At 37.0% G+C, this 12,716-nt stretch overlaps 1 protein-coding gene across 1 annotated transcript in view; it reads right to left on the bottom strand.

Annotated features, from left to right (window-relative positions):
• Window positions 1–12,716, bottom strand: part of BFSP1 (beaded filament structural protein 1) — a 569,852-nt gene that overhangs the window by 315,620 nt on the left and 241,516 nt on the right. The window contains exon 4 of the mRNA XM_044060145.1: window positions 3,022–3,114. Coding sequence (XP_043916080.1) covers window positions 3,022–3,114 — 93 coding nt within the window. The remainder of the gene's footprint in view (window positions 1–3,021; window positions 3,115–12,716) is intronic.

Genomic DNA, 12,716 nt, shown 5'->3' with positions numbered 1-12,716 from the left:
GCAGAAACTGAATTGCATTACATCAGGACTATGTGAGGCTGAAAAGATAAGATGGCAATCATTGTTTTGATGAAGTAAAAATCCTCATGGCTACCTGTTTTAATTAAGATGCAGCTCATGTGTTGATTACACTAATAAAATTGAGTTTATATGATAAAGTTAGACATATGGGGTGGCGTTAAATGTTAGATTCGTAAAAGTTAGAACAAGCATCTTATCATATTAGTGTTGAGCCTGTTAGCAGAATGAGTGAATAGTGACTGAATAGTGATTGTGTTTTAGTAGCTGAAATAGCAATTTTCTTGTTTACTCATTCTGATACGGATAGGTCACACTAACTTTCTGTATATATAAATGAAAACTTTCATAAACTACAGTTGATCTGTGCACTTAAAATAGATTTTAAACTCCAGAAAGCTAAACATATTTTTCTTGCTTTATCTGTGGCTTCCTTTATTATTAATTTAATCTCACAGACTCAAAAAGTCTCATTTCAACTGTGTATATATATTCTGCTTTATATATCCTCTCAGTTTAACAAAGGCCACGGTGCAGAAAATGGGCACTGGATCTCATTGGGCCTAAATAAAAGCCTTATGAATAATTAAAAAGGAGGCTTACTATGCTTTGATGTGTCATGAGGCATTGCCACACCCATTTTAAAGAGTCATTGCCTCTTACAATTTGACACTATGCTGACTTCATGTTAAGAGTTCGACAACAACATGTCAGCTTGTTTCCTTCATATTCAGTGCATAAAGCTACATCTGTGCACCATATGTCTCATTGTTCAATTCTTATTCACAGGGTCACTTGTCCTTTCACTAAGTGCTGTTAAATAATTTTTGGGGGGATATTTGAATCATAGAGGTAGTACAGTGGTGCAGCAGATAGTGTTGCTGCCATACAGCAAGTGATTTTCTGGTTCAATTTTCAGCTGGAGTGCCTTCTGTGGGAGACTACATGTCCTCTTTGTGTTTGTGTGGGTCTTCTTCAGGTGCTCCTGTTTCCAAAGACATGCAGTAGGTGGACTGGGCACTCTAAATTGGCCATAGATGCAAGCATGTGGCATAGCAGAACAACAGCAGCAGGGCTAGCCATCAGGTGATGTGAAACTTAACTCCTGAAAGTGGCACCATGACCCTATGCATAAAAATGGCAAAATGGGTTGTGGATGGATGGATTTGGATCATAGACTGTCTGCATGGGAGTGGGTCTAAGCGCAAACCGTTTGTGATTAGCCACATGATAATTATGATAACTACATAGACAGCAGTGTAGCTGGGGTGGAGCAAAGGGGGTAACTGCCATGGGAGCAAAGTGTTAGTGGGTGCAATCAGCCATCTCATCCTATCGGTCTTCATTTCATACTGTTTTTTAAAAGCTGATATTTCATTTGCAGTCAAACCTGAGCACTTTACTGCTCCCTGGAGGTTTGAACTGCAGCAACTGCTTGCTACATTTCTAGCAAGCAGCTTGCCACAGTTTAAAAAATATATATCTATATCATTTAAGTCAAGTAGTCCATATGTCAACCTCAGAAATATCAACTGCAAATGTTCGACAAACTGAACACTGACACATTACTAAGCATTTGTCAAGAAAGGACTTTGGCACATGCAATTTTCACAAACAAAATAACACAAAATAACATAATTTTTTACAGGGGGAATACCACTCTGCAACCCTCCACACACACACACACACACACACACACACACACACACACACACACACACACACACACACACACACACACTGGTAATTATAAATACTAACTCCAGGCTTGCACAGTACCTGGGAAAGGAGACTATTACCCTACCTGAGGGCTGTCGATATCACACACCTGTGGACCATCTGTATATATCGAGCAAATGCGTTTGATTAAATAGATATTGACAAACAATCATTTAGACCATATTGTTTTGTTAAGTAAAACTTGAGTGCTACATTTAAAGCAGGTAGTTTGCTTCAGTTTAAAGGAAAAAAAAAAGATTTGTTTATTTTTTTAATTAAAACCTGATAGTTGTAGTGCTCTGTGCATCATATAAAACATGGTGGAATTGTGCTCAGTGTAGGTATGGTGGAGTGTATTAATTTTATTATTGCACAACACCCTAAAGTCCTTTTACCTAATGTAAAATGTAATTGTAATACTAGAGGCATGTTTTATGTAGTGCAGTGTTTAACCTCTCTACTATTTTACATGGTTTAAACTGAGAAAGCTTTTAGACAAAGAATTTACTAATGTATTTATGCAGTGTTAATTTGGCTGTAATTATTGCAATAAACTTCTCTCTTTCTTTTTTTAACTAAAATGTAAGGACTGATATATTTCAAGAGCCCTAGGTACCTGATCATGGACATTTTTATTTATTGCCCCTTACCCCCTACACTGAGAAGAGGTAGGGTTGGGACAACTGGAAGAAGAAACAGTACAATATTGCCTTTTTTTTTTGTTTGTTCTTCAGATGAAGAGCTGGGGGGGTATGGGACCAATACAGAGATCAGCTCTAGGCACTACAAAAGCCATCCCTGCCTCTTTTCATATTATAATTCTCCATGTTACTTTGAACTTAGGACCCCTGCAATTTTAAGCTATGCTGCAACTGCTAGGTTTTTAGATGTGGATCTTGCTGCCTAGCTAAGAACAGTCAATCCCATTTGCCCCACGCTCTTCATCTGTTATCCATAGGGCATAACTTTTTGATGCTTATTCAGTTTGTATTATACCGTTTTTCACACATTGTCACATTGGTTGTGCAGCAATAAAAGAATGGTTTTATTTCACAGTATTATGTGCATACAATGTTCCATCACCACCAGAGCTCGTGCATTAAGGTATTTTACTGTATGTACCACTTCTCTGTTCTATGATTCCCACTTTTTTGTTTTCCTACACCTTGAATTATCATTGGAAGTGAACACCATATATTTATGCAGACAGCATTTTTAAGTAAATTAAAATGTTTACGAAGGAAATCTATAATCTGCAAATATCCAGATTTTAAAATCACTTACCATGTATAGTCCTCCTGTTAGAGCTACTGCACATGGGGTTGTCTGTACAATTTGCTGCAGAATGTTGACATATGTTTGAACTTCCTTTAGATTCTGAGTAAGAGAAAAGAAGTATAATTGAATTAATGGGTGTTTATTTATTTACATCTGTTAAGCAAGCAGGTCAGCTGGTCTATGAACCTTTTTACATCAAAACCTGTGCCAACAAGCAGTCAGTCTGTTCAAGTAACAGAATAACTGTGCTTTGTACAACAAATTTTGATACAGCAGAAGTGTACATATTCATACTTTATTATACTTTTGTATAATGTATACATCACATTTATGCGCATGTTGAGAATATCAAGTAAACAAATGCCAGAATGCATTAAATAACTTATATTAAGTAGACTGCACAATCTAGTAGTGTCTGAAATCTGTTATCCATTACCTTCATGGCAACTGTGCTTGGTGTGGCTTAATAAAATGTCTACAAAACTTTAAAAAAATAGCTGCACTCAAGCCGCTGAGTTCCGTGATATAAACATTAAGAGTGACTGAAAGTTTATTAGCTAATGATGGGCAGTAGCAGTCAGGAGAATTTTGAAAATGAAAGCTATTAAGAGAAAGGTAGCCCTGGTTAGTATAGGAATGCAGTTGCTTTGGGAACAGATAGTCAGTGATGTAGTCTATTAGTTAGGGTGGTAAATCATAAAATTTTAATTAAAAAAAAAAAAACAAGTAATCTCCGTGGTATCCCTGAAGTCTCAAAGCAACCCACTAAACAAGTATAGTGGGTCCAAAAACAAAACAGTTTTAGAAACATATCTGTGTGGAATATTTTCAGTCCATATACCTCTAGTAAATCACTGTATATTAATCAGATCTGACAACAGTAGTAGAAGTAGCGAACTTAAACTCATCTTAAGAGAAAAAAAAATAATAAAAAATTTATAATTGTACAGAATTACTAAGTATTCGAAAGTAATCCAAGCAAGGCAGGCAGTCTGTTTCCAGTCGAAAATCCTTTATTATGTACACAAACAAGTGATCCAAGTAAAACAAAAATAGAGTAATAGTTTCCTCACAAGCTTTCTAAATATAAGGTTGGGAGAGTGGCCTAATGGTTAAGGTGTTTGCCTTACAAACATAAAGTGCAGAGTTTGAGTCTCGCAAGGGATGATTAGCTAAGCTTAAAATGGCTTGCAAGGGCAGTTAGCTTAGTACTAATCTATGAACCTATATATATATATATATATACTTTTTATCAGGCAAGGGAGTGGTTTATTGTGCTGTAAAACAAAGTGTTATTGGTACACGTTAAATTCACATCTCTTCCCCCATCAGTGTGACATTCGAGCTGGTCCTGCCCTACTTAGTAGCTGTCATAATAATATAACCCTTATGCACTTTAAATAAAATTTATAATGATGTTGTACCTCTTATTTAACTAGATGATTAAGTAGATTATTAAGTCTGTGATTTTATCCAAGGCAATATACTACATGGCTGGAAATATATCAACCTTAGTCCATTTGGCAATCAAAAAATATATATAAATATATACATATACATTTTGCATGTAAAAAATCAATTGTAAAAATCATATTCTATTTTCATAACCTATTGTTAACAAAGATCACTTTCGTCCTTCTAGATTTCTTCAAATCTGTGTGCAAGATCCCTAAAAACTTTCTATAAAAATATTATTGTATAATTAGTTAGTATTGTTATTACACATCATTTTGAAAAAAGTGGAAAAAAAAAACAGAAAAAGAAAAAAATAATAAGAAAAAATGTATGATGATGGAAACAAAAAATACACTTAAATAACAACTGATTTGAAATGGTATTTAAAACCAACTGGTAGAATAAAATAAAATAAAATGTACAAGGATTCCACATCAGTAGTTAGTAAAATACTGTCAGCTTCCACTCTAATGTTTTTTATTACTCTCAAAACATCCATTGAATATCTTATGTATGACTTATTCTGCTAAAGGTTTCAACAAGTAATCAAGGTAAATGGCTGTGGCTTCATTAAGGGAACCTACACTTGCTACCACCGGTCTATAAGGTGGGTCTTCTCTGTTCTTGTGTGGCTTTGGTATTCCAAAAAAGTAAGGTAAACATGGACATGGGCTCCATAGATAAATATAAAGATTTTCAGTAATACGTTTTCTTCCCATAATATGGCGAGATTATTGTTCCATAATTCATATGCTCTTTTTATGTCATCCATGGTAAATAACTCATAAAATCTATTATCCTCCAGCATGTTCTCTATCTTTTGGTTGTAGCTAGTGGTATCAATCACAAGTATACCTCCTCCCTTGTCTGCCTTCATTACACACCTGGATTTATCATTGCCTAGCTCAAGCAATGCTTTTCTTTTTCCTTGTTTTAAGTTATAAAGTTTTTCTTAGGAGTTTTTTTAAGCAGTTTCCTGATATCCATCTCACATTTCACTTCAAAAGCAGCTAATGTTTGATGTAGTGCTGGTGGACAATAGCTGCTAGGCCTTTTTATAGTTTCATCAATAGGCTTATTTTCAGTTTCATTACTTTTGCCATTAAACTGTACCCTTAAGCTGAGCTTCCTCACAAACATTTTAAGGTCTATCATTATCTGAGCAACCTCACTCCTGCAGCTTGGTACAAAAGTACGTCCTTTGGACAATACACTTTTTTCATCTTCAGTCAGTGATTTAACAGAGTGGCTCCAGATAAGTGGAGCACCTGTTATTATGGCACCTGTTATTGTTATTATTGTACCTGTTATTGAGGCTGGTTCCTCCATCTGAGCCTGGGACCTGGGTTGTAGTTGGGGTTCCAGTCGGGATTGCCCAGGTATTGTATTTCCCTCACCCCTGTCCACTAATTGGCTCTCCTGTCTCCCTGGGGGTTTGTGGATAGAGTCTGGGACCTCTGGAATTCCTCCTCTGCATTCTGGAATCTCAGTGGGTTGTTGTTGTATTCCTCACTGTGGCTGTGGTAAGGGGGAACCTGGTAAGAGGTCAAGCTCTGGGGCTCTGGTGGTGATCATCATTTTGTTCTGGCACTGGTGCTGGCTTTGGTATTGGTGTGGTGGTTGATGTCTGTGCTGTTGATATTGGTCTTCCTGAAGAAATTGGCCTCTGTGAAGGTGCTGCTGCTCCTGGTAGCTCGATTGTCTGTAATCCTGGTTGTCCTGGTAGTCCTGTAATTCATCCTGTAGAACTTTCTGTTGGTTCTGGCTGCCTCTGTGGCTTATGTTCCTGTCCTGATTCTTTTGTGATGTCAAAGCCTTCTGCGGAGTGTTGATAGCCAGAAGGGATTGGGATGGTGGGGAATGAGATGCTGGGGGGGGGCAGCCTCCTCGTGGTCCTGTATTGTGCCCCTGTCTGGTTTTGTGCGAGGATCTTTCCTGGGTCTGCTGGCATGGTTCTACTTTCCCTTATATCCCCTGTTATAACTAAAACCTTGTCTGTTGTTGGTTCTCCTGTTATTGTTGTTGTTATAATTATTGTACCTCTACTTCTACTACTATTGTCTGATCTGATTAATATACAGTGATTAACTAGAGATATATGGACTGAAAATCTTCCACACAGAAACATTTTAATTTCAAATACTTCAATTAATGTATTTATATATAGGGAGTTTAAGGACATGTTTAGTAAGTCCGAATATAACCTGGTTATGCCTACATTTATTGAAGTGGCTTGTTTCCTTTGTGACTATGTATTTTTTGCAGGAAAATTTAAGCTGATTTAATGTTTTTTCTAATACTAATTCTGAGTGGTAATTAAATAAAGAATAATAGTCTATCTAAATGCCTACACGTTTTTGTGCCTTAATGTTAAAGAGAAAATATCCAAATAGTTGCTTGATTATTAAATTATCTGCACAGATACAATATTGTGAGGGCCCTAACAGCATTATGGAAGTTTTTAACCAAATGAATAATTAAATTATTGGATGTTAGTTTATTTTATTTAAAGATTCATTTTTGTAGGGTCACTCGTTGGCCTTTGAGTGTCATGTAAGTGTTAGTAATCAAAATGTTATCTGAACAGAGGATGAACTTGAAATTAGGGAGACCCCAGTCTAAACCATTAAAACATAGGAAGAACAGTAGAGTATTTACCATAGAACTTTATTGCAGTTTGTTTGTGTCTTTCGGCTTTTCCCAGTTAGGGGTCGCCACGGCAGAACTCCGGTCCGCTAATGATTGGTAGTTGATTTTTACGTGCCGAGTTACCAGCCCTGATGCACAACCTTCAAAGAAGGTATGCCCATTCACGTATGTCTCCACGCAGAAGACGCTCTAGCTGAGAATCGAACCAGACAGCGTCTTACTCTGAAGTGACAACTCTACCGCAGCACCATCATAGAACTTTATTGCAGTATGAATGTAAATCAGGCAATGGCTGAATTAATGGTTTCAGTGATAAAATGAAAAGCCGTGTTGTGGAGATCCTATTAAAAATAAAATAAAAAGCAGGAAAATTATTAAAGAGACAATTTAGTTTTACTATTTCATTTTTTTAAGTCTGAAGATTTTGCCCCAGATTCAACTTTCTTTTCCACATTACTATGAATGCAAACATGTGAAAGACTAAATGGTTATAGTTTTATTAAATTTTTATCAAAGGCATGTTGGTTGTAAATTAGTACACCAGTAGTATTGAGGTACTGAAGGATCTGATAATAGACTAGTTTTCTAATATTCTTACAAGAGGACATATATTAGCGATAGGTTAGGTCAGAGGCAGTTGTTGGATATGCGACATTTTGGATGTGATAAAGTTATAATTTATTTGAAACTGCATGGTAAGATTCTGGTATTGAGAACCACATTAAAGATGTGAGTTTCAGGTTTGGATAAAATGTGGTTGCTTTACATTAGGAATGTGAGATACATTGTTTGTGCTGACAGACAATATCTAAACTCGTTTTTTTTTTCAGGCAGTTATTGATCCTTTTATAAAGTATGGTTTTAAAGTTAAAAGAAAGGTTCTGAAAGAATTTATGAGTAAATGTAGGTTTGAAGTGGGGAGATCAGGACATTAAGGGACAGATTCAGAAAGCTTTGCCACATTGTGCTAAGCAAATTTACATAATGAGTGTCTACATTCATGGCATGTGCAATTGTGAAAAACAGGCTCTGAAATGCAGGTAGGCCAAGCAGCATGGTCAGGCAAAGTATATGCTATTGACTGTATAGTGACATGGTAACAAGCAACATTATTAAAATGATCCTCTTTGTGTATATTAAGGAGGCAAAACAAAATGGTGTAGCGATTCAGAAATATATAAATGCCTTGCAGTGGGGCTACACCTACAGACTAGTTGAACTTGACTGAATGTTCATGTTCAGACTAAGACATTTATTGCTAACAAATGTCATGTTTTGCCACTGCAGTAGTAACTATGCATCCAGAAGAAACTGTTATTGTTACTGCTGTACTCACTGTTGTTCACTGTTACCCTCAGAGGCACCTACGCTTCCAAACATGCACAGTGTTACATTGACTCCATGACACCAACATTGTGTATCAATACTATGTAGGTCAGGGCATCATCCAAGAAGCTGTGGACATGTGTTGACTTCATCTGCAGTCCCATGGAAGTCATGCAGTATATATCTCAGTGGCTACTAAAGTATATGTGGCTTTATGTACTTTAGCTAGCAGGACCTTACAGTGACCTACTGGGGATGCGGTGGGAATATCTCAGGCACCTGCCTTGAAAATGCTCAGTCTGTGTTTTAATACTGTAAGTACCATGTACTATAGCTGAAAGATCCATCACCATGTGGGATAGCTATGATATAGTGCATTTCTCTGAGATACTGGTTGACATAGACTGCACCCATATTGAAATAAAGGCCCACCTGGTGAACTTGGAAATAGGTACATGAACCACAAATGGTATCACTCTAACAACTATCAGGTTACCTGTAATGCACAGTGTATCATCTATGATGTGTGTGCATGCCACTCAGGCAGTTCTTATGACTCCCACAAGGGCACACATGTGACTTGTACCAACAGTTTGCAAGGGAAGACTTCTCCTACAGAAATTCTGTTTGGTGATCCTTGATATGCCCTGGAACTGTGGCTCATGACATCCATAAGAAATCCACAAAATCAAACAGACCATAGTTACAACCATGCAATGTCACAAACAAGATACAATACTGAGTGTGTGTTTGGGCTGCTGAAGGCACATTTTTACTGTATTGATTCATCCATTGCTACTCTGCACTATGACCCTGATACGTGCAAAAATAGTGTCAGTGAGTGCAGTATTACATAATATCATACTTAGCAGACAGTTATAGCAGGGCGGATGCATACAGCATTAGCAGTTCCCATAGCACCAGGTAGTTTACGCCAGTCATTAGAGGAACCAGATGCAGCAGAGGATGATCATGTGAGATGGAGATGGGGATAATATGTTATAGCATTAGCTAAGAGGCAGGGGCTTGCACTTAGTTTCAAAACAGAGTGTGCAAGAGTCAAGCCAATACACAGTGGTAAAATGTGATGCATACAAAACCAACACCAGATTATGCTTATACAAACATAGACAGGTAAAGCTCTGCATCAGACAAAGTCAACTCAGTTAGCAATATACAGAGGGCAGTGCAGAATGTTCATCATTTGCAAGCTAGGGAGCAAAGGAGTGGATGCCTCTCACAGGGAAGTGTAAGAGTGATGAGGGTTATGAAAGTCTAAGACATGTTGTGAGTCTTGTCATTTTTATTGAGGGGTAGATTTAATGTAAACCTCTTTGAGAAGTGCCAATATCAACTCGATTGTGTGATATAGTGGGGAATGTAGTAGTGGGATTAAGGGTCTGATGGGGCACAGTCTTAATAGTATTTGCAGTAATATGGCTTGATGCAGCAGATTGGTCCAGGGCATGCATGGCACAGGTTTCAGCATTCTGTGCATACCTCAGCACATAACAGCTGACAATATCAGGAGTTGCACTGGATATGTGTGTTGTGTGACCATGAGCAATGACTGCCATGACCACTGAGATGTACTTTCTTGGGTGTAGACACCTCTAAAACAGATGAATTTGTGGAATTGTTAGGACTGTGGGAGTGGGATTATGGTTGTTTACAGCCACAATGGCTACCATCTATGAAAGTATTAAATCCAATAGGCACTGGAAGCAAGAGATTCATGCCACAAAAATTGTTTATTGCACATACCCACAAAGAAATTGTACAGACTGGAGAAAAAAAATAGCTTGCCTGGCAACTAAGATTAAATGCAGGTTGTGCACCAGGCATTAATGGTACAGTTTCCATCTCCTGTTTGTTAAAACTTATAGCATATTTTAAATTAACTGATGCTTTTAGTTGATATTTATTAATTTAATGTTGATGAAGGTGATGTTTTTAAGGTCTGGATGTTGTGTTTTAAGTTATTTCGTATTAAACTGCTAATGTTTCTTTAAAATTTTTGACAGACTCAGTCACATGACTTGTTAAAAGTTTTTAAATAGTAGCTGCATCTTCTGTATTTATCCAGAAAAAGAAGTGAATTCCACTAAAGAATGCTCAGCAGAACAAAAAACAATGTAAATATTGGAATAGCGTTGCACCACTGGTATTAGTATTTCATCTGAGTATTCAAAACTTGCTAAACAACCAAAATGGCAGAAAGACAGATTCAAAACAACAGCTTCAATAACAGGCTTTTACCATATTGAGTCCACAATATATGAAATATAGAGCTTTGCTGTTGTAAAATTCAAGTGGCGTTGTAATTCCACAGCTTTAAAACATGTGGATGTCAAAAAAACAGAAAAAATGAACATAAAAGTGATGAACCATTCTGATGTAAACAACGGATAAGCGCTTTCAGCTTTTTCAAGCCTTCTTCAGATCCAAGTAGGTAAGCTGAGTTCAGTGTGTAAAAGTTGGTATCATCCAATGAAACAGCTCAGTGAATGATGAATGTTAACCAATCAAGTTAGTCCATTGGTACACACCTCCATAGCTTGAAGTTAAAACTCTTTATTTAAAGCTCTTTGTTTAAAACAACATGACAGTTTGACATTTCTAAGACAGACTCAGACATATTTTCAGAAGGAATATTAGTAAAATATGTTCATTAGGTTCTGATTAAAAGAACAAGCTCTGCATAAAAGCCAAGATTTTGAGAGAAAAAGGTGAAAAATTAAAAAAAAATAGAGATGGTCATTTAGGGCGCTTTTTTATTTCATTTCAACAGTTTCTTTGGGACATCAGAGCCTAAGTCAGTATACCTAAGGTTTCTGTCAATAAAAACAGGTCATAAGTGAGCATAGCTCATTGCTCGTCTACTTTTAAGAAAAGGTTTTAAGGGAACACAGCCATTAAGGCCAGGGGGATTATCTGCCCTCAGCCGCATTATCCATTTGGCTTCCTCTCTCTCAGTCAGATTGGTCAGGTCTACTTCTCTGGAAGTAAAATGTATCTTTGAAATGACCATGAAAACAAAGCGCTGTCCCTCATGCTCCCGTAACTGAAGAAAAAGAGAGTTTGTTTCCTTTCTGTTTGAAAATTCTTTCCTTTAGCTTCATATTAGTTTTTCCAACATAAAATGCTGTGCAGGAAGTGCAGGTAGCTATGTAAACAATCTTGCTGGTTATGTAAAACAAGTTGCTGGTTAGGCAATTAGCTAATCCATGAAAAACAAATGTCTGTTTAGTAACCAGATGCTTAAATGTGTTGCTACAATTGATTACATTGCAGACCTTGCAGAAGCCACATTTCTTTGTTCCTGATGAATTATTATGTATGTAGTTGTTACATATCCCATCATTTGCACATAAAATCCTTTTGAGATTCTTTTTATTTTTGAAAAGGAAACTTAGGTTATCTCCAACAATCTCTTTTAACTTTTTATCCAAAGTAAGAATCAGCCAGAACTTTTTGATCACCTGGCATACGTTATCATGGTCCATAGTGTAAGTCAAATTGACCCTTAAGTTAGATGTTCTTTTAGGTATAGCTAAGGATGGTGTACTTTCACCTTCTCTGACCTTAGAGGAATAAAGAGGTTTGCCTTTTCCTTTACGTATGTCATTAATTCTGGTCTTGTTTAGTTCTAAACTTCTCGTTCCATATCCTCGTTGGCTGAAATTATTAATAAGCCTCTCTTCTTCCTGGAGAAAGGTTGCCTCTTCTGTACATAGCTTTGAAATCCTTGCAATTTGATTTTCAACAATGTTAGAGAAAATATGCATGGGATGTGTACTGGAAAAATGGAGCATGTGGTTTCACCACATATCTTTCCTATAGAGGCAAGTGTCTATTCCCTTCCCCGGATCAAGAGATAATCTCACATCCAGAAAGTCAATTATCTCTCTAGATGTTTTTACATCAAATTTCAGGAAAGTAGTGGTCTGTGACAAGAAGTTAACAAAGCTTCTTAAGTCTTCTTCTTTGCCCTTCCATACAATGAAGGTGTCATCCACAAACCGATTGTACAGAATTATCTGGTCATTCCAAATGTTATTAGCATCCTTGGACCAAGCTCTCTCCCAGTTGGCTAAAACCAAGTTTGCATAACTATTGGCACAGGGTGTGCCTATGGCAACCCCCACCTCTGCCAATAGTAGCTGTTGTCATAGTTAAACACATTGTACTCCAACACGATTTCCAAAAGATCACATATCAAATGTGATTCTACCTTCTCTTCAGTTAGAAATTCTCTTACTGCTTCAATG

This window comes from Protopterus annectens, chromosome 1.part2, assembly GCF_019279795.1.
Source record: "Protopterus annectens isolate FY-2018-M chromosome 1.part2, PAN1.0, whole genome shotgun sequence".
Classification (NCBI taxonomy): domain Eukaryota; kingdom Metazoa; phylum Chordata; order Ceratodontiformes; family Protopteridae; genus Protopterus; species Protopterus annectens.
Note: the sequence above shows the minus strand (reverse complement) of the source record. Positions and strands in the feature narration are given on the sequence as shown.